This window comes from Vanessa tameamea, chromosome 7, assembly GCF_037043105.1.
Source record: "Vanessa tameamea isolate UH-Manoa-2023 chromosome 7, ilVanTame1 primary haplotype, whole genome shotgun sequence".
NCBI classification, from domain to species: domain Eukaryota; kingdom Metazoa; phylum Arthropoda; class Insecta; order Lepidoptera; family Nymphalidae; genus Vanessa; species Vanessa tameamea.
Genome location: NC_087315.1, coordinates 10,189,147 through 10,217,115, shown reverse-complemented (window position 1 = coordinate 10,217,115; position 27,969 = coordinate 10,189,147). Strand labels below are relative to the sequence as shown.

The 27,969-nt window shown below is 32.7% G+C and overlaps 2 protein-coding genes across 2 annotated transcripts in view; one reads left to right on the top strand and one right to left on the bottom strand.

Moving 5' to 3' along the window:
• LOC113398324 (uncharacterized) overlaps positions 1-27,969 on the bottom strand; it is a 182,663-nt gene that overhangs the window by 104,731 nt on the left and 49,963 nt on the right. The window lies entirely within an intron of this gene.
• LOC135193358 (2-oxoglutarate dehydrogenase complex component E1-like) lies at positions 14,987-25,294 on the top strand. Its single transcript, XM_064215390.1, has 21 exons — positions 14,987-15,097; positions 15,683-15,808; positions 16,249-16,333; positions 16,609-16,697; positions 17,231-17,372; positions 18,058-18,136; positions 18,268-18,444; positions 18,684-18,832; positions 19,231-19,316; positions 19,442-19,621; positions 19,798-19,978; positions 20,183-20,401; positions 21,077-21,270; positions 21,345-21,473; positions 21,782-21,903; positions 22,636-22,748; positions 23,386-23,573; positions 24,139-24,235; positions 24,339-24,531; positions 24,763-25,059; positions 25,195-25,294. Exons 1-21 carry the CDS (start codon positions 15,038-15,040, stop codon positions 25,292-25,294), a joined length of 3,006 nt encoding a protein of 1,001 aa, XP_064071460.1. The 5' UTR covers positions 14,987-15,037.

Sequence of the window (27,969 nt, the reverse complement as noted above, 5' to 3'; positions counted from 1 at the left end):
GGATTGTAAAAGAAGAATTACGACTTGTTAAATATTATATTTCCGATAGAAGTCGTTTAACAGATAGAATGAACAGCTATTTATTTAAGACTAATTTTCGACCGCGGCTTCCCTCGCGTTTTAGAGATTGGTTGTCAGATTTTATTTACATAGTTTATAAAAGCGAAATACCATACACTGATTAATCACGAAATATCAGAAACTATAACACCTATAAACTTAATATTTGGCAGGTTCCTTACCGATAGCGATGTAGACATCCTCTAAGAACGAATTTTGCGAAACTTCAACCCTAAGGGGGTAAAACAGGGGTTGAAAGTTTGTGTTTTATAAATTTCGCGCGGTAAATTCAGCTAGTATCTTTATAAAGTATAGCCAATTTATTATTCTGATGTATAAGCTATATTATAAAGTTTCACTAAAATCCATTCAGTAGTTTTGCTTGAAAGAGTAACAAACTTTCATAGATAAAAACTTTCGCCTTTATAATATTAGTAAGGATTATAGAATTATACAATATGAGAACGAAACCACTGGTTAAAACACCACAATATAAAAAAACACAACTCAAAAACGTGTTTACTTTATATATTGAATTCAATAAGTTCAGTACACCGTGTTGCAAGCGAGATAAATAGGTATTTTGTGTAATTTAGCGGAACATTGGAATTGTACAAGCCGAGACGTGACGTGACGTCAGGAGATACAAATTGCGATGTCCGTTACAAAAACTACTATCACTGTGCTCTTAAGATCATTTATTAAAGAATCATTTATAGTACTTCTTTCATTGATAAAATCTTTCATAATTTTCGTTTCACGAATATCAGTAGTACTTATATTTCGGAATACCTCAAAAATTGATGCAACTGTCAAATTTATATTAGAAGTCTGGGGTAGTCGTCAGGTGTTATGTATAAAATGTAACCTACATAAGCTTGTTTCATATTCAATTACTTCGAATTTCGTTCTGTGGTTTGGCCATTAATGAGCAACAGACAGACAGACTTTCGCATTTATAAGCAAACAAGTAAGCTATGCTCGCAAAAACGTAGTATTTGCAGTAAAAGTAGTTTAAAAAACAACATTTATAAATGTCTTTGGCTGAATTGAAACTACATTTTAATATCCTGAAAAATTTAAGACAGACAAGAAATTTACTCGTGCACAATTTTTTCAAGTAAAGCAAGCGCGACGCACGCTTTTAGAGTGAGCACATTCTTGAACTTTTTCAGCTCTACAAAATAATTACGGCGCAATCCTCGTGTTTCTGAAACTTCACATGAAATTATATGTTTACCGTTTACAAAATACATATGTGTGATTAAAATTAAAAAATATATATATAGACATTCTCCTATTTGAAAATTATGACAAAAAAAAAATGTTTTTTCTTTTTTTTTTCAAAAAACATCCTTTTCTTATTGTCAAATTAAGAGATTAAACATTCAGTTTTATGCGTTTTGCTTAAGCTATTAAATCTATAATAAGCAATGATTGTAAATATAGACATACATATAAAAGACTAACAAATTGAGTTTAAATCCAAAACTAAATACAGTTTAGACTGTGTCTCACTAAACTTTTAAACTAACTAAAAATAAACAAGCTTATATACTTCAATTTAAGTTTCTAATTTTTATTTGATATTTTACTGTTATATATTATTTTTCACTTTTTATCGTAACTGTATTTAAAATGTTTTTGCTTAATAGTGCACGATGTGGTCCCCTGTAGGTAACTGAAGGCGCACACAACGTGTAAACCTTAGATTGATTAATATTAAGAATATGTATTTAATGTGTATCTTTTGTTGGAGAATCATAAATTAAATAAATAAATACCCATATTTTTAACCTAGCCGCGGGCGTAGCCCGTCTAGTGTTAGTACTACAAATGTGGGAAGGCAATTATAAATGCACATTGCGTATATAAATCGTGATAACATATTGCATATTAAATCGTAGTGACAAAAGTATCGAGGTTATTAAAATTCAATATCACAGCAAGTGACAGATATCGATCGCGTGTGGCGCCTCGGAGGTTCGGAGACTTGTAAACAACACCGCGACAATGCGTCGTTCGCCGAAGTTCGCTGAGCGCAGTATCCTCTTTATAAATATCACTAAGAATCTCGTTTATCTAGCAGTTTTTTACCTACTAATTCCAAGGTCTAAACCAAAAAAAATATCATTATTAGGTTTCCGTCAAAACAATAAACAGTAGTAGTCGAGAGTTTGGAATTTAGCAAATGTGTTTAAAAACGTTTGACTTCGGTCTAATTCGCGCCTCATCGCATTTAAGAGTGAGGATATAACGGGGACCTGTTCATTTGATTGCACAGCTTTTGTACTACTCTTTAGGTATTTACATTAAATCTATGAAGTGTAACTTAATTCATTCAAATAATAATAACAAACCATGTTATTAAGTATCAGAAATAGCTAAAGAAGCTTTCTAAATTACACTTTAATTATATCATAAATTACGCCCGAACATACCAATATATACTGACTATTGAAATAAATTGCTTATATTGTATTTTATTAACAACGTTTACTGACTGAATAATTTATTCATAGAGCGAAACCGATTTACGTCAAGTCTGATATTATTTGACAGAACCAATAGCAACTGGCGAGTGTCGTCGCGTCATCGTATGTCATCGCGTAGTCATGATACATTTCATAATAATAGATTTCACTTTTCACGTGTGATTTTATTTGAATTTGCATATTTGTCAAGAAAATTTTCAATAGTTAACTCAATTTAAATCAGCTACGATAAACCAATACACGTCACTATATCAAACAAAATTCGATACTTGTGCAAAATCTTTATTTTTTACAAGGCAATCTTTGCCACAGTGCTTAATCTTTTAAACCTACCAGTTGGCTGCATATTTGTAAGTGATATAATAGTGCAAGTGAGGAGGTTGATCCCGCATTGGATCTCACTCCAGACGTGTCGGATTGCCATCCCATTGGATAATGAGAGTTGTGGAATACAGAGTGCACCTGATGTTGCGCTTGAGATCGCAGATGCCAACATGGGCTCCGTCGTCATTAATATCTCCAGTCTAATGTTACTTTCAACGTTTTTATGAAAATAATCAGTGCGAGTGAAATTCAATGTGAAAACGACTTTATTGTGAAAACAGAGCCAAATATTTCATTATAGATTAAGGGCCCGCATCGGTTAGGCAACAATTGGCAAAAATCCTTTAAAAATTCATCGTTAAAGTTGTATATTTAATGTAAATAATTAAAGCTAAATATTGATCTTATATAATAGTCTGGGTAAGGGGTGTATTCATACTATATTAAATGTTAAATAAATACATGTAACCTTCCTCGAAGATTGGGCTTACAAATGCAAAAATATAGCCGAGATGGCCCAGTGGTTATAACGCGTACATCTTAACCGATAATTGTAGGTTCAAACCCAGGCAAGCAACACTGAATTTTCATGTGCTTAATTTGTGTTTATAATTCATCTCGTGCTCGGCGGTGAAGGAAAACATCGTAAGGCAACCTGAATGTTTCTAATTTCATGGTATAATATAGGAATAATGAAATTCATGTGAAACTCACCCGCATTGGAGCGGCGAGGTGGAGTAAGCTCCAAACCTTATTCTAAACCAAAGGAAGAGGAGGCCTTAGCCCAGCAGTGGGAACTTTACAGGCTGTTAATGTAATTTAATATAAAATGGCTGTGATACCAGTGTAAATAAAGATTTATATTGAGCATATTCCACCACGCTGCTCCAATGCCGGTTGGTGTATTCTCATGTGGCAAAATTTCGTTGAAATTAGACACATGCAGGTTTCCTCGCGATGTTTTCCTTCACCGCCGAACACGAGATTAATTATAAAAACAAATTAAGCACATGAAAATTCAGTGGTGCTCGCCTGGGTTTGAATCCGCAATCATCGGTTAAGATGCATGCTTTCTAACCACTGGGCCATATCGGCTCTTTACATAACGTATGACGTCATTATCAGACATTAGAGTACAGACGTCCTAGGAGACTACGAGGGCGGCCTTCCAGGCCGTTACCAAAACTTGATAGAAAAATTCAATAACTTTTATTTAATTTGCCAGCCCCATATAAATTACATATATCTAATATAATAATAAGTAATAACTTATATTTCAGACATTATATTATTCGTCTTACTGTTACTACACTACCATTTAATTTCCTTAAATTTATTATGAATGTAATAAGGCCCTATAAATAAACTTACAATACTCCAATAAATGGCGTGTGGTTGTCAAGGTTAAAGCTCAAGGCAAAGTAATGAGTATAGGCAAAGCAACTTTAATTAAACCTTATTTATCGCTTCGTACAAATTACTAGCCTCAAGTCAATTTTATTTAACATAAGCAAGATGCTTAATAACCATTGAAACGTCAAAATTAAATAGCATTATTATGTTTTATATTTCATGTATTTAGAAAAAAAGTGTTTTTATAATAACAATAGTTAACATGTATTCCACTTTTAAAAAACTGCCTCGTGGGTCTTGTGATTATTATGTACGGCTAAGAATATCGATTTCGTGGCTTCGAATATTGGGTTGGGCCAATCAACATTATAGGGGTTTTTGTCTAGAAATAACCAGTTACAGTCCGAAGTTTAGAAGACATATTATGGGATCGTTACTCTCCTGTTGTCAGAACTCACTTAAAGCAGTTGGTCCTGTGTCTAATTTTGCTCTCTATTAAAGCCAGATCCGTTTGACAACGGAGAGAGAGACAATATAATATTCTACACATCTGCGCAGTCAAGTAGTGAATTTTATAAATTTCCTGCAATGGATACATTCGTTTAGAACCTTATTTCTTCATATAATTATTTATATATATCTCGTCGTAGCTATATAGCTTCAATTTTATGAATAGTAGAATGAATACAAAAAATATATATCGAGTGAAAGTTTATGTAAGAGCAGAACCTCAATTTTACATGTATTTTTTACCGCACTACAGCAGAGCAAAAAAAGGGTATGTTAGTTTGATCATCTGTTCCACTGTACGCCCAATCTACGTATCATATTTTTACAAATGATGTGTCGTTAGCTTCGTCTACAATCCCTTGTGTCATAAGAGTATATGATACCACATCGAATCCAACATTGAACATGTGTCTTGCATAATATGCCAAAAACTAAATTATTAAATATATACATTTTCGTCTACGGTTTCGTCCGTTTGTTATGGAAGGTGGTCGAAGGTCTTGGGTAGCATATGGTCTTCCTTGGGGTTCAAGTGAGCTTCATACCAAATTTCATCACTCATTCAGTGGTTTATCCGTGAAAGCGTAACAGACAAGACAGACGGACAGCGATAGTTTCGCATTTATAATATTTATATCAATTAAGAATAATGTAGCTTTTAAACAATAAAAAAAATATTAAAATTGGATAATTAGTTCCAGACTTCACTAACAAACAAACAAACTAACAAACTTCACCAAGTTCCCCCTACATACCAACAAAAAATATTACCTCTTTACAATATTATAAGTCTGAGTGCATTTTCTCTGTCGAGTTTAATTTTTTTTTCTAATGAATGTTTTGTTAACTAATTATATTTTGTGGTTATAGGGACCAACGGTCTCTAAAAGTGAAATCTATTATCATGAAGTGTATCATGACTACGCGATGACATACGATGACGCGACGACACTCGCCAGTTGCTATTCGTTCTGTCAAATAATATCAGACTTGACGTAAATCGGTTTCGCTCTATGAATAAATTATTCGGTCAGTAAACGTTGTTAATAAAATACAATATAAGCAATTTATTTCAATAGTCAGTAAATATTGGTATGTTCGGGCGTAGCTTCATTAGCTATTTCTGCTAATTAATAACATGGTTGAGTATCATTATTTTATTGAAATAATTTACCACTGATAAATTTAACGTCCGTATTAGCAGCTAGTACGTTGTAAAAACTACGTAACTTTCGTAGTCACATGATTTTCACGTGAAAAGTAAGAACGAATATTCCTCTGTGCACAATTCCTCACCTCAGTTTTCCTCAACTTTGTTCTATAAGAATAAGTTTTTGACAACAAAAGAGACCGGCTTTGATGATATTACAAAATACTCACACTTCTTTGTCCGCCCTGACTTCCAGAGCGTTTAAATTGCTTTGTATTTGGAATTGTTTGGACAAACTATTCAGTCATTACAGTATTCCAGCAGTCGAAATGACACGTTTTTTGAAACGCATGCCATTTTTATTTTTTTTTATAAATCTATACTAATATTATAAACGTGAAAGTAACCCTGTCTGTCTGTTGTTCTTTCACGGTCAAAATACAGAACCGCATATAGTGAAATATGGTGTGAAGCGAGCTTGAACTCCAAGAAAGCATGTAGGCTCATTTATGAAACCCGACGACCGACCCCTAAGACGTGGACGACAACTTTAATATAAATAAAAGAGGTTTTAATAAATACAATCAATAGTTTTACTTGCTATTGTTATGAAGAATTTATATATTTATATTGTTTAGGAGAGGGATCGACCATTAAATATTAATGATTATTCTACATTTGGAGTTTTTTCTTATTATATATATATAGTGCTAATAAAAGAGGTTTTCATAAATACGATGTTTATTTGTATGCCTGTTTTTTTAACATATATTTATTATTTCATTAATCTTAATTACCATTAACGTTGAGCACTTTTCATTAGCTTTCATAACGTAACTGCGATACGTTGGTTATGAAACTGAGAACTTGCAGCAATTATTTTATGCCGCCTCAACTGCACTGAATGTTTAGAAAAGTAAATCTGTAACGGGAAGCTGAATTTTTACAGACCAACTCCAGTGTGAAATACATTAAACGATTAATTAGAATAACAAAAAAAAAACGAAACATTTTGTTTGTAAACAATTAATTTAATTAAACCCTGATAATTAATGATCTCCTGTGCTATTGAATAACATATCATTGCGCGTCCTATTGTCTATTTATTTTACGTTTACGTATGTTCCAGGTTTATTCTTTTATTTGGTGGAGCTACTAGTTACTGTTAGTAATTAAAAAAATATTCATAATTTGGCCAATAAACTCAATATACATATATATATACATACATATACTCTATAAAACATAATGACGGCCTAATTTTCGTTACATTTTAATTACATTGGGCATATTCGGTGAAATCATAAAGAAACTTTGGTATAATATAAATTTGTTAATAATTAATTACGTACACTGTGTTCAATATTATTATTAAATATAATATCTGTAATTAATTAATGACAATAATCTATGCCTTTATTTTCAGTACAATCTGGATTCAGCACCAGTTAGCAACACGTTTAATTAATGTTGTAATACATAAAACAATTACTTTGAATGGTTTTTAATAAATTATCATTTTTTCAATAATAAAATAAAGTATAGAAATTCAGACGAGTCCATAAGGGTCGTGATGGTAACTGACGACCATCCATGTGTATCAGCAGTGTAAGACACATAAATGATTCCATACACCAGCAATACGCCACCACCCAGATGTAATGTATGTTATGTCTGTAGTTACCCTGGCACACTTGCTGCACATTGTCGCTGTTTGTCTTTCTTTTGTCGATACGCTCTTGGCAGAGCGGTAGTGGTCATCGTGAATTGGTGGCTGATTACTTTCTTCACAACTCACACTATCTGTCCCTGTTATCTCAGTAATAATTAATGAGTCGATACTACCCACTCAGCCCAACTCAGCCCCGAGTGTCTTGTACCACTTGTACACCAAATAAAATGGTGATTGAAAAGTATTTGTAAGAACGAAATTGCTTTACTGTGATTTGATTTTAATATTAGTAGTACACTTAGAAATATTCTAAGCTTATTCATAACGTCAAAAAGTACATTTTTATTTCAAATATGTAGGCTGGCAAATGGGATACCTGATGGTAAGTAGTCACCACCACCCCTAGATATTGGCCTTGTAAGAAATATTAACCACCCCTGCATCATTAATAAACCAATAAGTTACACTGACTCTTAAACATCAATACTAAGTTTTGGCACTAGAATATGTTACTAATGAGTGGTACCTGTCTAGACAGGCTAGCACAAAGCCCAAACACCAAGTATAAATAACTTATCAAGCAATCTGATAAAATCGAAATCATAAACACGATTCCGGGGAATTCACATTGAAAGCAAATCGAAGCAAAGAGTTAACAAGTCTGAAGTCACATCAACTCGTAATACATCTTATTACAAAGGCAATATCTTAAAGTTGAAACAAGTGAGAGGAGAATGCAATTTTCTCCGTGTGTCAGGTGACAAACTCGTAGCATAATGCATTATTACGTGTTGTGTTGAATTATTATCTGACAGCTGGTGGATAAATAAAACATACTGCATTCAAAATACATGACAAATTTGTAATGGAACTCTGTATTTGAAATGATCTTTGGATGGATATTGTTTTAACACGAGAAACCGGATGCAGTTGGTATTCAATATAATTCGATATAATGATTTATGTTCTGAACTATGTATAATTATCCCGAAAATATTTTTTTCATACAATTTATTGTATGTGTATATTCCAAGGCGACAGTCGCAAAAAATTCCAAAAGGGTTGGGCCTTATTTAATTTTGTCCAAAAATGTCAGTTTGATTACACCACGTTTTAATCGGACCAAAATGGATCAGTGGATAGAACAAATAGATTAACGCAAGCTTCTGGATTTTTGTTGAACAAGCTCATATTATGAATGGAATTTTGTATCAGCGATTTCAATAAATAAAAATAGCAATGAAAACGTGACATATACGAATATACTATAATATATAATATAATATATTGGTTGTAGGGCTTTGTTAGATACCAGCCACTCATTAAATTTTCTACCGTCAAACAATGTAACCATAGACACGGGAGATCTACCATCTTAGCTTCCATGGTTGGTGGCGCATTGGCGACGTAATTAATAGTTACATTTTCTTACAGCGTCAATGTCTATGGGCAGTGGTGACCACTTACCAACTGGTGGTAATTTACCCGTCCGCCAAATAACGCCAAAAGAAAACTCTTAATATAGACCGACATTAGCTGGCATTAAAAGTAAATTCGGAAAATGTTGACAATTATAGTGGACAATAAGTAACAAGGCTGTAAATCTTAAGGTCTTGGATGCAATATATGCGTTGGGCCATCTAAACCGCATTGGGTTTTTGACTTTGTCATAATTTTCTTTAGCAGTTCGGAGTTTCGAAGTTGGCAATGTTAAGACGGGGGTCTAAAAGCCCGTACAGGTCCTGCATCTGAACACATTCCGTTCGTGCTGGATTTGCCGTCATTTCGGATTATGCTCTTATGTTTTGAGCATTTATGGCACAGTTGGCTAGTCCCTTGAGAATGGTCACTGTTGCTGAAATCGAGAAAATTATAACAAATGAGTAAAGATTACTCGTCTTACAATAACATAGTATTATAACAATATAGCTACTTCGAGTTAAAACCGTTACACATACATATATAACTCTTTGTAAATATGGAGATTCCATCGTGTTAAAATAAATATCTTTAAAAAGGTTTTATATATTCTTAGAAAACACAACACGCTGTTTATAGACAGGGGAAATCGCTAACAGAGATCAAATATACAGTAACAATAAACATTCTCAAAGGAATATTTTTAGTTGCGTAAATATGAAACCTAAGAGCATCCACGGGGAGTGAAAATGTTGGGTAACAGTTTGTTTACTAAAGCCGTACTCATACAACAGATCCACCGCCACACAAAAGAATAAATTGAATAAAGGTAAAGCTACACAGACCTGAAACAAGTACGATTTCCTAACGGTAATTAAATTTTCAGTTATTCAAGTCTTCGAATATATTTTGAACATAAATTGATTATGATATTGAAAGAAATTTAGTGTTACTCAAAAATCATTCCATCATCATTCAATTCAATCATTCATTACCAATAAATAAAATACAATCAAAACACAGTTGGTCTTTAAAAATATTTCATTGAAATATACTAAAATTAGATTAAATAAATTGAGTCCACTGCATTATTAAAATTATCGGATAAATATTTATTTTCCTACAATCAAACTGTTACCCTTTTTCAAATGTTATGAAATTTAATGTGTTAATATGGACTTGTCCTTCACCGGCTTTACTCGCTCGCGTGTTGGATAAAACATGATTACATTATAAAACTCGCTCGCTTCATTAAAACAAGTTTTTGTACCTCACTCAAACGCAGTAAAAAGTCAGTTTTCACATAAAAGTGCCGTAGTTGATGTTAACAGCCAACAGAATGATGAGTTTAACGGAAACTTATTTACTAACTAACAAACAAAGATAGAATACAAGAGATAGCCTAGATGGCCCAGTGGTTAGAACACGTGAATCTAACAGAATATTGCGGGTTCAAATCGTAGCAGGTACAGCTCAGTGAGGATAATGTGATATATACGTATATGTATACCTCCATGTGTCGTATGAAATTCTGCCATACGTGTATCCGCCGACTTACAACAGCGTGGAATGCTTATTCCTAACCTTCTGAAGACATGAGGAGGCCGTAGCCCAGCGGTGAATTACATTCACTTAAATTTTTGCAAAAGCTAGATAATTATTAACAAATATTTAAATTTGATTAAATTAACATTGATATATTTATTTAAATATTACACGGAAATTAATTAGAACATAAATAGTACGTATTTTATAGTAATTTTGATATAGTAGCGCAGACGCTATGTTCTATTAACTTGAGGAACATATGTTGCGGAAAGGTTTACCTCAGGAAAACTTTAGTCGTAAACAGTATTTGCAAGAGGTATTGTTATAAAGCACATTTAAGTTTTAACTTTCCAGTGTTTAAGTTTATTCGATAAATATTTTATGCATTCAATCATAGTTTATAAGAACTTAATTATATTATGAAAATAATTGTTTTTAGTTTGCTTGAAATTATATATTTTTTGATGTTATTTAAAAACAGAATCGGCACCACGTCTGTCTAAGACTAAGAATGATGCTTCGAACCGATCGATTGGATTAAGTACATTCCTTTGTAATCGCCTATTCGCATAATCCTTCTTAGTGACCTCTTATTCCAGGATTTCTCGCTTTTCCAGTATCTGTGTTAAAGTGTGACAAACATATTGATTATATTTCCTAAATTAACAAAAATGTTTGGCGATGTTTTTGTTTAGGAGCTTCTATTCTGAATATCATTTTGTATTTCAACTAAATTTGCGGTTTTCTCAGTAGCAGTCAAAATCCATTTCTTTTATTTATTTTCCCGCTAACTGATACTTTTATTCGGTTCAGTAATTAAAGAAACCAAATAAATGAGTAAATTATTAAAACACAATTCAGACATTCATAATATGAAAATAAATATTTTTGTTATTTAAATAAATGTAATTTTTTCGTTACAATAAATGAAATAAATGTCTTTTATCGTGACAAGAATGAGGCCGAACGTAATCCGACGCGACGCACAAATTCGACTTCGATTAACGTTTACATCACGCAGGTTTATTCAAACAATTTTTTTTATCTTAATACATTAGCACTTATAGAAATATAGTATAATTTATTCAGACTGGCTCCGCGACTATGATAGAGATTAAAAATTGGTATATACTCTTCGCACTAATTACAATTTGGTACTGTATATTTAACGATCTGAAGATGGCCAAAACCTCATGCTACCAAACGGAGTTACTAGATGGTTATGTAAGTTTATACGTTTAGGGAACGCAGACGGGTAGGAGTGGAGCCAATGTTTATGTCGTCGACCACAGGCCGCATAATTTTCACATCTCCTAGGCTCGGGCAGCAGTAGGCTCACCGCGCATTAAGCCGTCTTTAAATTAGACTCTGAGAAAATGTTTCAAGAAACCCAGCTTTAGTGTACCTTCACTCATGATTACTATAAACTTCAACATAAATGTACCCTTAGAAGCAAGAAATATATCGAGGCTTATTTTCCCCGAGCAATATTGTACATTACCAAACTTCGTGTTATACTGGTATATAAATTTTAGTTTGAAAACTTCGATCTAAGTTTACACTAAAAGTTTAACTTTGCTGAAAATATGTGTGAGCTGATGAGTAAAGTGTTATATTACAAAACATAATTTATCATTTAGGTAAATGCGTGCTTAGGACGTATTTAACATCCTCACCTCATTAACACGATATATATATATATATATATATTTTGTAATTCGAAGCATCAGACACATTTAATAGATTAAAAATATTGTATTAATTGGTTCGTAATTCAAATTTGCTAATGATAATAATAATGCTGATCGATTAGCATTCCTTTGTTATCAGAGGGACGTTAACACACCTAAAACAATCTCGAGTATTTCATGGAAATATATATTTTAGACTTTTGAAAACCTCTAGATGCCTCTACCACCGTTGAAAGAGGAAATATTATTTTTCTTACTTAACTAATTACTACTTTACAAAATCCTTCAACGCTCGAGTTAATCCTCATTTAGTATCGTGGTTTATTGTATTTTAAATTAAATTATTATTGTCAATTATAAAGGAATTATTGACGAAAATCTACACAACCAATAATTAATAAAATTAGTGAGCAAGATTTAACAATATTTCTTTAAAAGTAATTACATTTAGTGACTAATACACTTTTTTTTTTTGCGTAGCATAATTTATAACGCTGTAGGCTGTAACACAATGTAAGATGCTCCGACAAGAGTCACAGGTCGCCAAGAGTTCTCATTATGTACTAGAGACAATAAGCCTGCGGGCGTCGCTCGACTTTTGAGCCCTGACCCCTTGTAATGTTTGCGTAGCTGTCACTAAATGGACTCAAGAGATTTAAAGGAAAATAAAAACTAAATTCAGAATTTGATTAAAATGTATTTTATGATTTATTATTATGTATTATATCATTATAAACCCTACCAATAATACAACGATACTATAAAAATGTATAGTATAACTCTATATTTGCAGGCACTTTTGCAAGCACTTCTGAGTACAATCAATCCAACATATTCTATTGTCAATAAGGTGAGGAAGCCAGTGTGACTACAGGCATAAGATGTATAACTTATTACTTTCAGAAAATTGGTGACCCATTAGCGGTGTACGGGATGGTTACTTTTACTTAGTGCTAAAGTCTAATGTAAGATGAGCACTTGCAATCAGGGGGCCTATTTGGTTGAAACTGTAATTAAAGCAGAGCACGTAAATAAATATGTGTGAAGCTTAATTATACAGATGTGGATGTATGGAGTTATGAAAAGGAACGCGATACAAACTATGGATACTATAAAGTAAATTTTGTTCATAATTCATCTCGTGCTCGGCGGTGAAGGGAAACATCGCGAGGAAACCGGCATGTGTCAAATTTCCACGAAATTCTGCCACATGTGAATCATCATCAACTCGCTTTGGAATAGCGTGTTGGAAAAAACGCTAAACCTTTTCCTCAAAGGGAGAGTAGGCCTTAGCCCAGCAGTATATGCAGTCTATAAATTTTCCATATATAATGTCATAACTTTATATTAAAGTAAAAATAATCTTAGATTATCAGTGAATATATAAATAGTTAAATGCACGATCAATGTGTATTAGTTCAATGTGCAGCAGATTAATTAGTAAATCGAATGTAATATTAGCAGCGGATCGGGATGGATGCGAAAGCTTTGTCACGCAGTTGCGGTCACCAGTCGTGCTTGACAGGGAGACTATTGACGAGCGGCTGAAATTTAACGATGCCTTTTAATGTATGTTTCCCATTTTACAACAAACCTCATTACATCTTATTTATTATACAATAGTTTTATTGATGTTTTCGCATCAACGTAGTAGGTCATTCGATTTATTATACCGCCAAACAGCGATATTTAGTATTGCTGTGTTCCGGTTTGAAGGGTGAGTGAGCCAGTTTACGTTTACAAGAAACATAACATCTTAGTTCTCAAAGTTGATGGCGCGTTGGCGATCCTTCCATAAGTCATTATAACAAAAGTAATTGATTTTGAAATTAATAGTATGTATATCATAAATTAATTAAGTGTTCTGAGAATACTTTAATGTCCAGACAAATATTTCTGACTATATATGTATATCTTTGAAGGTTTAATTTGTAACAATTCTTTCGTTTTCAGTCTTCGCTCAAACGAAGCCGTTATTATTCTGGAAACTTTGTTAAGTAAATAAAAAAGTTCCAAGTAAGCAGGGAGCAACCCCAGCTGATCATCGTAAGTAAATTAAAGTGAATGCGGCACATACGTCACAGTTGTCACACGCCCCTTTACTGTGGCGCCTCACGTCTTCCCCTGGTGGCGTCTCAAATCTACCCTCCCTGCATTCTTTTGGTAACTACTGTTTATTTTGTATTGCTATCACTGCTTCGATATATAATTTATATTATTTACGTTTCAGCTACGACAGCAATTTTGGACGCCTGACAATAGTGATAGCCTCTGAAATAATCTAGCTTACATTTTAGCACCGAAAAATGTAGCTTTCTACCAATGTTTTTTTTATAGATATGGATCATTAGTGACACAGATTATCCCCTACATGCAACATATGTATGACTATAGACTAGATCGTTAAATTTTTAATTGATCGACATTAATAATCGTAAATAATGGCTGCCATTTAAATAATCCCACTATCTTCTTAAACGTAAAGGCAAACACATGGTTGTTCTTCGTTCGACTCATTTCACTTTCAATTTAAAGAAGAACACAAAATTTAGATTCCTATACATTTTTTTTTATTATTATTGTATTCTGACTACATTAAAAAGTTCTTAATATTTACTTTAAAAAAAAATAAGTAAGAAGTATTTATTTAAAATTTAATTCTGTCAGTTTCAAGTTTATTGATTTTTTGAAGATTGTAGTACTGAATGTACTCTTTCAAGTCTATTTCTATTATTTTGAAATTTACTATAATTTAATAATCAAAGTTAATTTTATTTTAATAAATGTGATATTTATAATATCAGCTCAAACAACAATGGCATTAGTTCGTATTTTACAAATACTTAAGGGACCAGAGAACGTCAGCAAGCGTGGAGTGAGTTCTTAGCAATAAATATACGTCCTAGGTTTATAATTCACAAGTAATTTATCAGTCAGCTTATTACTAAAATCAGATTTGACAAGCTACTAATGCTTTTACACAGAGCGATTATGGAAGACTGACCTTAACAACCCTTTAAGGCGAACAAGTAATAAGTTGGGTTAGATTAATCTTTCCACGTAGGGTTAACGATTACTGTCAAATGTTAATAACAATGGCCGAGATCGACGGCTAAATATCTTAAGGTATGGAGAGAAATACGGATGTTGCTAAACAGACATTTATGCTACTGATGTGTGTTAAAAAATATGACAGATAAACAATATGCTAAACTTAGTCAGGCAGGAACCTACGTTATCTGTATTAGTAAATGAGACTCCTCCCTATTCATATTTGGTGTATTAAACCAATATAGAAGAAAAAAGATTTAGAATAAAATAAAAGAATATGTCAAAGCCTAAATATCTGAACTTATTCAAAATAACGTTCGACTAAAATATCTTATTATTACATTCACGAAATTTTACAGAAATAATCCTGTAATTTGACGATTTAGATGTTGATGTACTTTTCTTTCAGTTTTTATCGCATTTTTTATGGAAATATAAATCATGTAAAGCAGAAACCTTCCTGAGCGGAACTAATGCGAACTTTTTAGAAGCTCAATACTTGGATTGGGCGAAATCGAGAGGATCCATAGATTCCGTAAATAAAACAAAACTGTTAATTTAAGTTTTCAAACAAAAACAAATATTTGAATTTGCAACACGTGAAAGAGTGGTTGGTACACGTGAATGTAAACCGCAAATTGCGGGTTAAAACTAGGGCCAGCAGGACTGAATTTTCATGTGCTTTATTTGTGTATCCATCTCGCGCTCGTTGGTGTAGGGAAACTTTGCGAGTAAACCTTCATGTGTCGTAAGCAGCAGTGTGATGAAATAAGATTTTGAAACTGAATGAACCTTTTTCGCAAAAAGGTTCTACTAACAATTATCAAAAGTTATTTTATTAAGTCAACGTAATAAACATATAATACGAAATAATCTAGTATTTTAATGTTTTTCATAACGAAAATAATCTGTTGTAAATAATGAAACCAGAGGATCTAAAATGTATTTTTAATAAATAAAATATCCGTTACACAGACGTGGGACGGTTTCTATGAAAGCGTGAGCGGGCCAACGTTGAAAATCGAAGAATTCGAGGATGAATTTAGTCCGAAAACAGTCAGTAAGTTTTAAATAGCACATTGTACCAGTATAAAACTTTTTAAAAGCCTCTGTTTCACTTTGGCATGATTTTTTGATATACAATATGCATTAGTGAACTTTACATAATTACTTTGGTACGTAAGAAAGTTTAGCTCCAACGCCTCTGTCGCTTCTCAATACATTTAATTAAAGTTTCAAACTACGCTCTTTATTATTAGTAAAAAGTGAAGAACAAAATACATCATGTATACATTACATAAATAAATACACAATTATATAATCATATAATTTTAGATCTAAAATCAAAAGAAAAGGATGATAAAGAATCTAAGGAACGGATAAAATTACATCTCGCTGTGCAAAATCTGATCAGAAGTTATCAGGTAAGAGGATCACATTGAAAAAAATTTTTAAGTCAGTAGAACAAAATTAATTATTTTTATGCTAAGTCATAATAATCTTCATTGACATCATACAAAAATATCCTTTCATAATTTTAAAGACATCATTTTGGGATAATTTACCCTTTTGGAAAACTAAATTTTTCTTGAAAAATTATACAATAATTTGAAATTCGGTCACTTTAAACAATAATCATGTCATCACATATTACCTTTCTATTCTATCTATTTGAATCATCATTGTTACTTTTCTTTTTAAGTCACCTCTAATAGTTTACTTCGCCTACATTCATTTAACTTCAACTATCATTACTTAAATTATAAATATTTTTTTATTATTATCTTTGTAAAGAGCGTTCGTGTGCATGTTTTAAGTTTAATTATTAGATAAATACTTATATAGCAAAATCATAGCAATCGTAAATTATACTAATATTGTATTTAAGTAAACGCACTGTGTATAGTCTAAAGCTTAGATATAGATGCCGTAAAATAATTATATTTAAAATATATAGACTCGAGGACATCTACTAGCCAAGACGGATCCACTAAAGCTTACGATTGGCGCTCGATGGATTCTTAAATCACAAAACGCTCCTTTAGACATGAAAGGAGTAGAATGTCGCGTGGTTTCAAGAGAACTCGGCTCTATTTTGTGTATGATACATATGCACATTACTTACTTATTTATTTCCCGACCAGTTATACATTACTCATTTCAAGCTTCTTGGAGGTATGATAACATTATGTTGCTTAAGTTTTCATTATGCAAGAAAAATAAAAGATTTATCGACTGCTTTTGAATTCGGTAATCAGAATTAAAAGGGCAGTAACAGCTTGTTAATATCACGCTTCTGGGCTAAGCCACCTTTCCTTTTATGAAGAAGTTTTGGACCTTATTCCACATGTGGCAGAAATTCACCCGACAAAAATTTCGTGAGAAAACCTTCCCTTCACCATCGAACACATAGTAAGACAATTATTAACACGAATATTCTTAGTCACAACTGTATACTGTATACAGTATATAACATTGAAGCATAAACCAAAACGTTTTATTTATTTTTAAATTGGTAGCTCTCTTAATTGTGGACCAAATAAAATTAATTGCTCCGTATTTAATGGCGTATACCGCGGGCGAGTAATTAAGTTTTAATTTAAATGCTACAAATGTATTTGAAATATTGTATTTTTAAAAGAAAATCGTCTTTGATTTTTTATCAGACTATTTGCAGGCAATCATTTAAGATTTTTGTATTTTAGCAAAGTTTATTTTTAAATACTTAATCTAATTTATTTTGAGAACGGTAATAACGATTGAAGGTTTTTATTGAACTCGTAGATGAAGAACACATGGATACAGTTTTTGAGTTACCCGGTAGAACCTTCATAGGTGGCAAGGAGACAGCGCTAACCCTAAGGTATATTTACTCATTTGGAAATAACATGATTTTGAAATCATATCAAAGAATAATTTATAGAAATGATGAGGATTAATAATAAGATAAGTTTTATTGATTAATTAATGTGATTTTGGTAATATTCGTTTTAGGGAGATAATAAGTCGCTTAGAAAGAGTTTATTGTGGTGCGATAGGAATTGAATATATGCACTTGTACGACTTGGATTGCGTTCAGTTTATACGAGAAAGGATGGAAACTCCTGGAGCGTTCGATAAGACGATCGAAGAAAAGAGGGACATCATGCGACGTCTTACTAAAGCCGTTTTGTTAGTCATAAAAATATACGATTTAAAATTGGAACTATATAATAATGCGCTTTGATTTCGTACATTTAAGTTGAATTTTTTTTAACTATGATAAACTTATGAAGCACAATATTAACTCTAACCATTTATTAACGTATGAAAGCATTTCAAAATTACATTAACGTTTGGCTGTAATACATATGTAGTGAAGTAACTTAGGTGGTTTATATATTCTATAGATAAAGTTAAATAATCAACAGTTTAGAAAAGTACTTCGCAACGAAATGGCCGGCAGAGAAGCGTTTTGGATTGGAAGGCGGCGAGAGCATGATCGCGATGCTGGAGGAGATTGTTGATTGCAGCACAAAACTTGGTGTGGAATCCATTGTGATGGCAATGCAACATCGAGGTAGAGTTCTTTTGTAAACCACTTTTTGTTTATTTATAAACTGTGTTTCTTTGAAAGTTTTGTACTTTAGCCAAGACCATTCGAACTGTAGATCAACTCCAGCACTCGTCTTTATAAGATTTTTTTGGTATTGGCAATTCAATACGCTTTTGATATATAAATAAGAAATTTTGAAGTTTTGATCTGGATTTCGGTAATATAATACTTAAGAGAAAATTTTCATTAGAATAAAAATAAATATTAAAATGGTGTTAATTATGTTGTGAAAAATCTCTAAACCAAATTTATTTGAAGGGATTAGTAAAATCCTTTTTTAACCCTTCAAACAAGAAGAAAAACTATACTTTTAGTAAGGGATTGTGTGCATCAGTATCGATAGCAATATATCTTTATTTCAGGACGTTTGAACATGTTAGTGAATGTATGCCGTAAACAACTGACTGATATATTTGCTCAATTTAAACCAATGGAACCCAAGGAGCCGGTATTACTAATATTTTTCTCAAAAATACATCATTAAAAAAACCAACAATATGTTTCATTTCTGTTCGAATAGATTGAGTAATTTGAACCTATTCAAAAGTTATTTTTATAAACTTTTATGAACAGGGATCGGGCGATATCAAGTACCATCTCGGTACATTTATCCATCGGTTCATTCGAAAAACTAATAAGTACATTAAAGTATCCATGAGTTGCAACCCTTCGCACTTGGAAGTAGTGTCACCTGTAGTTATTGGGAAGGCTCGCGCAGAACAACATTGGAAAGGGGATAGTAATGGAGATAAGGTACTTTAACTTTCCACTGAAGAGAAAATAAATTCTAATCACCGTCATTTCTGAATTGTACGTCATTAAATAACGTAGTATATCAGCTACGTGGGCTAATAAAACTCGATTCCCCATTATTTTAAATTTATTTCGTCAACTGAAAACAAAACAATAAAACATACATATTTTCCTAGGTAATGGCGATAATTATGCACGGTGACGCAGCATTTTCAGGACAGGGCGTCGTGTATGAGACAATGCATTTAGGAAATTTGCCTAACTTCACTACACATGGATCCATTCACATCGTGTGCAACAACCAGATCGGATACACCACTGATCCTAGATTCGCTAGAAGTTCGCCTTACTGTTCAGGTCAGTTTATTTGTTTAATGTAATAATAAGGTATTTATTATAATTATCTTTATACTATCACATAAAATATATAATTTTTCTCACTAAAAGTTCTATTTACCATTTATTTGTCAATTATCGCACATCGAAATGAATTAGTAACTGAATTTATTTAAAAATAGAAATGTTTTGGTACAAGAACTAAAATAACAAATATTTGATCAGATGTAGCTAAGTGCGTAGATGCACCGGTCTTGCACGTTAATAGTGATGATGCAGAAGCAGTTGCACACGTGGCACGGGTAGCGATAGAATTTCGTTGCAAATTCAAGAAGGACGTTGTTATTGATTTAGTGTGCTATCGTCGATTTGGCCATAGCGAAGAGGATGAACCGATGTTTACTCAGCCTATTATGTATAAGAAGATAAAGATTATGCAAACTGGTAATTAGTTGTTATTTTTATTGGATGTATTCGAATATTACGTAAGCAGATATAGACGGTGAGTAGTTGAAATGAAAAAAGAAACAACTGTTCATATTTATCTTAATTTTGCTGACAATGTCAGTTATGTAGATAGATATTTAACCAAATGTAAATTTCATATACCTCAATACGTAATAATATTATAGAATATTGGGAACATTCAACTATAATGTCAACGATAGATTAAATTATTTTTAAAGGGATATAAATAAATAAATAAATATTGGACAACATCACACTCTGATCCCAATGTAAGTAGCTAAAGCACTTGTGTTATGGAAATCAGAAGTAACGACGGTACCACAAACACCCAGACCCAAAACAACATAGAAAACTAATTAACTTTTTCTACATCGACTCGGCCGGGAATCGAACCCGGAACCTCGGAGCGGCGTACCCATGAAAACCGGTGTACACACTACTCGACCATGGAGGTCGTCAAATATGATATGAAAGTAAAAGAAACGTCGAAAATACGTATAAAATTAGAATGTCCAAGTCCAAACTTTTATTTTGACAAGATAATTGGTATTTATAGTTTTAAATGAATAACTCATAATCGATAATATATAACCTTTATATATAAAGACTTTTTATATATAATATCGCTAATACCTGATTATAAAAAAATAGTGGATCGGATATACGGTGATAAGCTGAAAGCAGATGGCGTAATAACAGACGCAGACATTAAAGGTTGGGAAAAGGAGTATATGGATACTTTGAATAAACACTTTGAACTAGCGAAAAAGATTACAAAATTGAGTATTATGGATTGGGTCGATACACCTTGGACTGGTTTCTTCGAAGCAAGTGATCCTAAAAAGGTGCAACGCAATTCAGCATTAAAGTATTTTTACGAAACATATATATTTTATAATCAGTTTATTTCTTTCCTCAGATACGCGATACTGGCATCTCTGAAACGACAATAACAACAATATCTCAACACTTTTGTAGACCACCCGAACCCTGGGCCTTTGAAATACACAAAGGCATTCACAGGATGCTAGAGAAACGGGAAAAAATGGTTTTCATTTTAGATATAATTTCATGGATATTATTTTGAAAAAATACAGTTCCTATTATCAATTTCTTTTTACCTTTTTTACTATAGTTTATGCTGAAAGCATAGACTTTGAGTGTAATTAAGGGTACAGAGGACATAACATTTTGTATCTCACGGTTACCGGCGCAGTCTATAGGCAATAGTGGCTATTTTTTTTGTTTTGACACCATAATGTGGTGGTGTGCCAATCACAGACTTGCCATTCTAAACTAAATTTAAAAAATATATCTGCTTTACTTAATACTTGTGTATTTGCATTTTTATCAAAGGTGAAGTCTGGAATGGCGGACTGGGCAATGGGAGAGGCGTTAGCATACGGCTCCCTTTTGCGGGACAAGATTCACATAAGACTCACTGGTGAAGATGTTGAAAGAGGCACTATGGCGCATAGGTGATATAATAAAAGCTTTGCGTTAATTTAATGCAATTATTATTATTTTTCGCATCAGTTTTGTTAATTAATTACGAACACGAGTTTTAAACTTATTCAAATTTTGGAATGGCAAATTCGTTTTTTATTTTACATGGAACGCATGTGGTTCACGGAAATTCAGTTCAGCCAATTTGTAAAAATTCATTATATTATTAAGGCTATCTTTCTGAAATATATTGTAATGTATATAGGGTTTATAATTTGGGTTTTCCCAGAGATCGTTTTCTCTCAAACGTATTCGAAATTACAAACGATTTCGTATTATTTCATCTCTTTGTGAACTTCCAAAGGTCTGCAACAAAGTGGTATACTTTTTTCTTTCGGTAAATTTATCATTTCGCCGCAGTTCGAACTAATCGACTGGGGACCGACATCCCGTATATCGGACAACTAAACCTGATTCATGATTTTAAGCCACAATAGACTAACTGTTCTAAATTTTACCGAAAATGCTTCAATTTCCGTCGCTGGACAATAGCTGGCCGTTTTTCTTTTCGCTATTCGTTCAAGCTTTAATTGACTGTTCGGAAACAATAAAGCAATCGTCTTAATGATTGTGAAGTGCCTACATAATGACAGCTAGGTTTGTTTGATCAAATATTTTCAAGTATTGGTAATAAAGTTATTTAATTGATTATTTTGAATCAAGTTGTAGTTTGTCGCCATGCCTAATTTTGTTATTCTACGCAGGCATCACGTATATCACCATCAAGGCGTGGATGGCGCCACTTACCGAGTACTTGACACTTTATATCCAGATCAATCTTTGTACAGTTTGCATAATAGCTCTTTAAGTGAATTCGGTTAGTTAAACGAATTTTATGAAAATTATTCCCGTAGGATTCAACATTTGATCAGGCAAAAAGTCATGTTATGTAATATTTGTATAAGTAATGAAGTGGTTTCAAGCTTTAAGACAAATATATTTTGTGGGCATTATTTGTGAGAGACCCGTGGGGTATTTATCTTTGGTTAATATAAAATATCAAGTTGCCATACAAATATAATCTTCAGATTTGTATCCTATCGTGTTTAACTATACGTAAAACATCTTATATTGCTTGTTACGCTTGTCAACTCTGTTAATTCATCAAGATAGAGGCGTTCGCCTCCTACTCGTGTTGGGCGGACGTTATGTACAAGCTGCCAAGTTATTTAGGGCCTGTTACCAAAGTAATTATCGAGGGAACGACTGTCAATTACGAGCACTTAGAGATTGCATCCCTTCTTGCACAACATGCTACGTTAAACAACTTAAGCTAGACTACATAGACTTAGTACATACATCTTCTAGACTACATGTCAACATATGTTCTGATAAAACTTTGCCAACTTATTCCTGAAAATCACATATCAAAGTTTTTTCGTAAAATTTTTGACATGAGTATAGATATAAAAATAAATATATTTCTGGACATAACTTGAATAATAACTTATTAGGTATTTTGGGCTTTGAAGTCGGGTATTCATATTCGAGCCCTTGTCTCCTTACAATCTGGGAGGCGCAGTACGGTGACTTTGCTGATACAGCTCAGCCAGTATTTGACACATTCATAGCCAATGGAGAGAGTAAATGGGTGTGCCAGACAGGCATAGTGGTTCAATTACCACATGGCATTGATGGAGCTGTAAGTTGGCGTGACAAATTAATTAATGACTACATTGCACGACTCATGACGCGAAGCATCAAAGAGTAGTTTACATATGAAAAAACTTTTCGCCTTCTTTCAGCGACTTTTTTTATTACTATATCCTTGTTAGTTCATTAAATCAAGATAGTTTAAAAATCGCTGTAAGGATAATTTAATGGAGAATAATTATGTACTTTTAAAATTTGATTACATTTCATAGAAAAGTCCATGAAAATACTCCAAAAACTTTACCCGTCAATCAAGTGTGGAAACTGAATATAAATTTAATTTCGAATTTGCTCTTAAATTCACTAATTGAGTCTCTTTAATGGCTATCTTACTCAATTTTAAATTAAAATTAATACAAAAACAAAAGACTTGTATTATATATTTATATACATACCTACTTTCGTTTAACTTTAAGATTTTACATCAAGTGAATATGAATTGTTTATATTTTGCAATTCAATAAGCAATATGAGTCGTTTAATTTTTGATTTTACAATTTTTTAATTCATTTATCTTGATACTAAATTCCGAAATAATGTTTGTTACTTTAAAGGGCCCAGAGCATTCATCAGCTCGTGTGGAGCGTTACCTTCAGCAGGCCGATGATGACGAGGATAATATTCCCGATCTTGATGACAAATATATGCCATGTTAGTTTATAAAAAAAATATCAGTATACCTTCTTCTATTTTGATAAAATCAAAAACCAATAAGCACCCTAACATTTTTATAAGATTTTATATTTTATTCAAGTGAAACAATTAAGGGCTGCAAACTGGACCGTGTGTAACGTTACGACTCCAGCGAACTATTTTCATTTGATACGGCGACAAATAGCTTTGCCTTTCCGCAAACCGCTCATCCTGATGACACCAAAAGTTGGCCTTAAACACCCATATTATACATCACCATTCAAGGATTTTTTACCTGGAACTTCTTTTCAAAGGTGAAAGTAATAGTATATTTTAAGTCAAATATATTCATCAAAATTATAATAAACAATTTCCTTTCTAACATAAACGTGTTTGTAAATATTTTGTTAAATGTTTATTTAAAATGTAGGTACATTTTTCCAATTACAGCGAAAAAAATAAAAATTTACTCAGAACCGAATAAATTAATGGACATTAAATGCTTTACAATAAATACTTAATTTATTTTTGCTCTCTGTATATAGATTGATACCGGAAACTGGGCCAGCAAGCCAGAAACCAAAAGAAGTAAAAAAATTAATTTTCTGTTCTGGCAAAGTAGCCATTACAATCGACGAACTGCGGAAAGAGAAAAAGTTGGAAGAAAAGATTGCTTTATGTCGTATCGAGCAAATATACCCATTTCCGTACGACCTAGTGCTCAAAGAATTTTGTAAATATGACAAAGCTAAAACTGTGTTTTGTCAAGAGGAACACAAGAATCAGGGACCTTGGTCTTTCGTCCGACCAAGGCTTGAAAATCTATTTGGAAAGAAAATCGAGTAAGAATATATATAACGCAAAGTTCACTAACCAGTTCTTAGTTAGTTACTTATTTATTTAGTTAATATTGTACTTGAAAAATGAAAATTCCTAAAAAAAACACTTTATTTTATCAGTTTAATATCATTCTATAGGTGTGTATCAAGACCACCCAGCGCAGCTTCTGCAACGGGAATCAAATGGATACATGCGAAAGAACTTAAGGAATTAAAAGAAAACATAGTTGATTTATAACTTTTGTTTTTTAAATAAACTTATTAAAACCATACATCACTTTTAATTCTGTACCAAGTTTTGTGTATTTATAACAAAGGTACAAATAAATAATTGAGTGTTAACGACCGGTTCTGATTGATTTATGAAGAATTATCTTGCACATTGTTGTTTTAATAAAAATACTGATTATGGTGATGTTTTTCTGATCTAAGTGGTGGTGGACTTGCTAACTGCGCGGCACTCATCATAGCGTGCCCTCAATTCCCTCCGAGAACGGTACGGAAAATACGATACGACCGAAGACAGTTCAGGCGCACGGCTTTAGGTTCGAGGTACGGGAATAAATGTTGCCAATTCTTAAACTCCGTAAATTTCTCAAATCGCTTTATTAGAAAACCTCAAGAACATTTAATTGGTTCAACACTGGATCGGAACACGGAGCCTGGTATCTGGGGCCTTATAAAATAACCGTTAGTAGTTAGTATAACGAAGCAATAAATAAGATAACAATACCATTTAGGATTAAAAACGTTCAATCCTCAATTACAGACACATGTCGATAGACGATAGATGTTCCAGTTCAGTAACAAGTTGCTAACAATTGTAAACTATATATGGAATAAGACGTTATGTACGACATGCGATTACATCCACAGAAACACGTTCAAGTTTGAGAGTTACTAATGAACAGAAAATGGAGGTATTACTAACCCTAGGAGTTTTGGTGAGATCTTTGAATAACGTGTAAATTTCTGTTATTTACTTTCAGTAATTTTGTGGCATTTTATGTAATCATATACCATATGAACATAAGTACTTTACCATTATTAAGTAATACCATTTATTAAATATCAATGATGTTTTGTATTATTATTATTATTCAAACTCTGTATGACACTCTGGTGTTCCGATTTTACCACGGGGGCAAGGTGATCGTTTTCAAGAGATCAGCCAACTGCGTAGGCCGTTGTAGTAAACAAGTGTGTAACCAAACACAGGACGAACTTCCAATCTCCCTTACTCTCATAGTCCGAAGGTCCGCAAAATTCGACATGATCGTATTGAGTTCAGGTGCAGATTCAACGGCTTTTCGTGGGGTACTGCACGGGAGTATAGATACTTTCAATTTCCGGACTCTACTAGTCAAACCCTGGTTTTGAACCGAGGACCCTTGGATCTGCGGCCTTATATTAATGTTTGATATCTAGCTAGCGAGGTAGTCTGTACATACAAAAAAGGTAAACTAAATATTCTCGCAGGTCAAAATTTCCTCGAATAGCAATAAAACAAAAATTAATTTCGTTTTATTGCCATGCCGAAAAACTATTTCAATAATTCTGTAATATACTTTTCTTATAGTAATTTTGCTGTAACTATGCCATATAGCGCATTTATCAATATGTAGGTCCGTATATTTCGTATAGAAGGTTTATTACAGTCAACACGTCTCATAAAACCAGATCACCGAACTAATAAAACTGCTATCCCTCCGTCTGTCTGCAAAAATACAATATAACCAATCAAGCAAGACCCTTATTATAGCCTGACCCTTGTCCATTGGAGATCTTTGAACGAAACAAGAAAAGCAAGTAAAAGATTCTAAGAGACAATAAAAACGTCTAAAGTGCCCTCAGCAAGAAAATTACTCTATTTTCTTTATCCGGACAAAAGCCTTCTTATCAGTTGTAAGTAGTACTTAAGCTCATAGCTGAAAACTCAATGACAAATCAATTTGAAAGTCTACACAAATTCACGGAGAGATTGGTATTAACTATAAACAATGAGATTATAGGATGAAAATGGGAACGCTAGAACCAATTACAGCTCTGACATTTATAGATGTAATACTGGGCTTTTTCGATTAAACCAGAAATCGTATTAATACACATACAGTACACGTCGCAAACATAAATCAATGTGGCTTTTTTGAACTTATATTGTTACACGACTTCGATTACGATGAATACGATTATCCTGTTTGTACGGTTAGGTACGATCAGAAATATACGATACCTAAACGAACATACTGTCGTTTGGTTTGTAAAAACATCGACTCTTATAAGCTGTATAAAGAATAAAAAACAACTTACACGGATGATCCAACGGATAGAACTCGTAAATCGTAAACTAAAATTTGTGGGTTAAAATTCAGGCGAATACCATTGAATTGAGAAAAAAACATTGAAAGGAAAATTGAATGAGTCTGATGATATTCTGCCACAGGTGCATCTACCAATAACCAAGAGCAATATGGAAGAGCGTGGTGAAATAAGGTTTAAAGGTTCATTTTAAGAGGAGAGAAAGCATTTGCCCAGCATTGGAATTAACGGACTTATTTTACAATACCTTAATCTTTGATCTTTCACCCAACGGATCCGACTAAGAACTATACAGAGAGTAGGATAACTACAATACCACTGTGAGCTCCACAACATCCACCATAAGTCACGTTGCACTTTATATACGAACAATTATAATGTCGGGTACATAAAAGCAATTGTAATATTTAAAAATTGAACCGAAAAGTTTTTTTTTTTAATTTTTTGTTTTTATTTGAATACGTCACCAGATACCTAATATTGCGGTATCAGGTTATTGGTAATTAGTTAATATATAAAATCCCAAGTTTTTATTGCATCAAAATTTTCTAATGTCTGGATCACACCGAATTATTTATTACAGGAGAGATAATT

Excerpts from the sequence above, each read along its gene's own strand:
- LOC135193358 (XM_064215390.1), top strand. The coding sequence starts at position 15,038 with ATGGCATTAGTTCGTATTTTACAAATACTTAAGGGACCAGAGAACGTC. Across the intron at positions 15,809-16,248 it reads CGAGAGGATCCATAGATTCC|ACGTGGGACGGTTTCTATGA; the intron begins GTAAATAAAACA and ends TCCGTTACACAG. Across the intron at positions 19,622-19,797 it reads GGGATAGTAATGGAGATAAG|GTAATGGCGATAATTATGCA; the intron begins GTACTTTAACTT and ends ATATTTTCCTAG.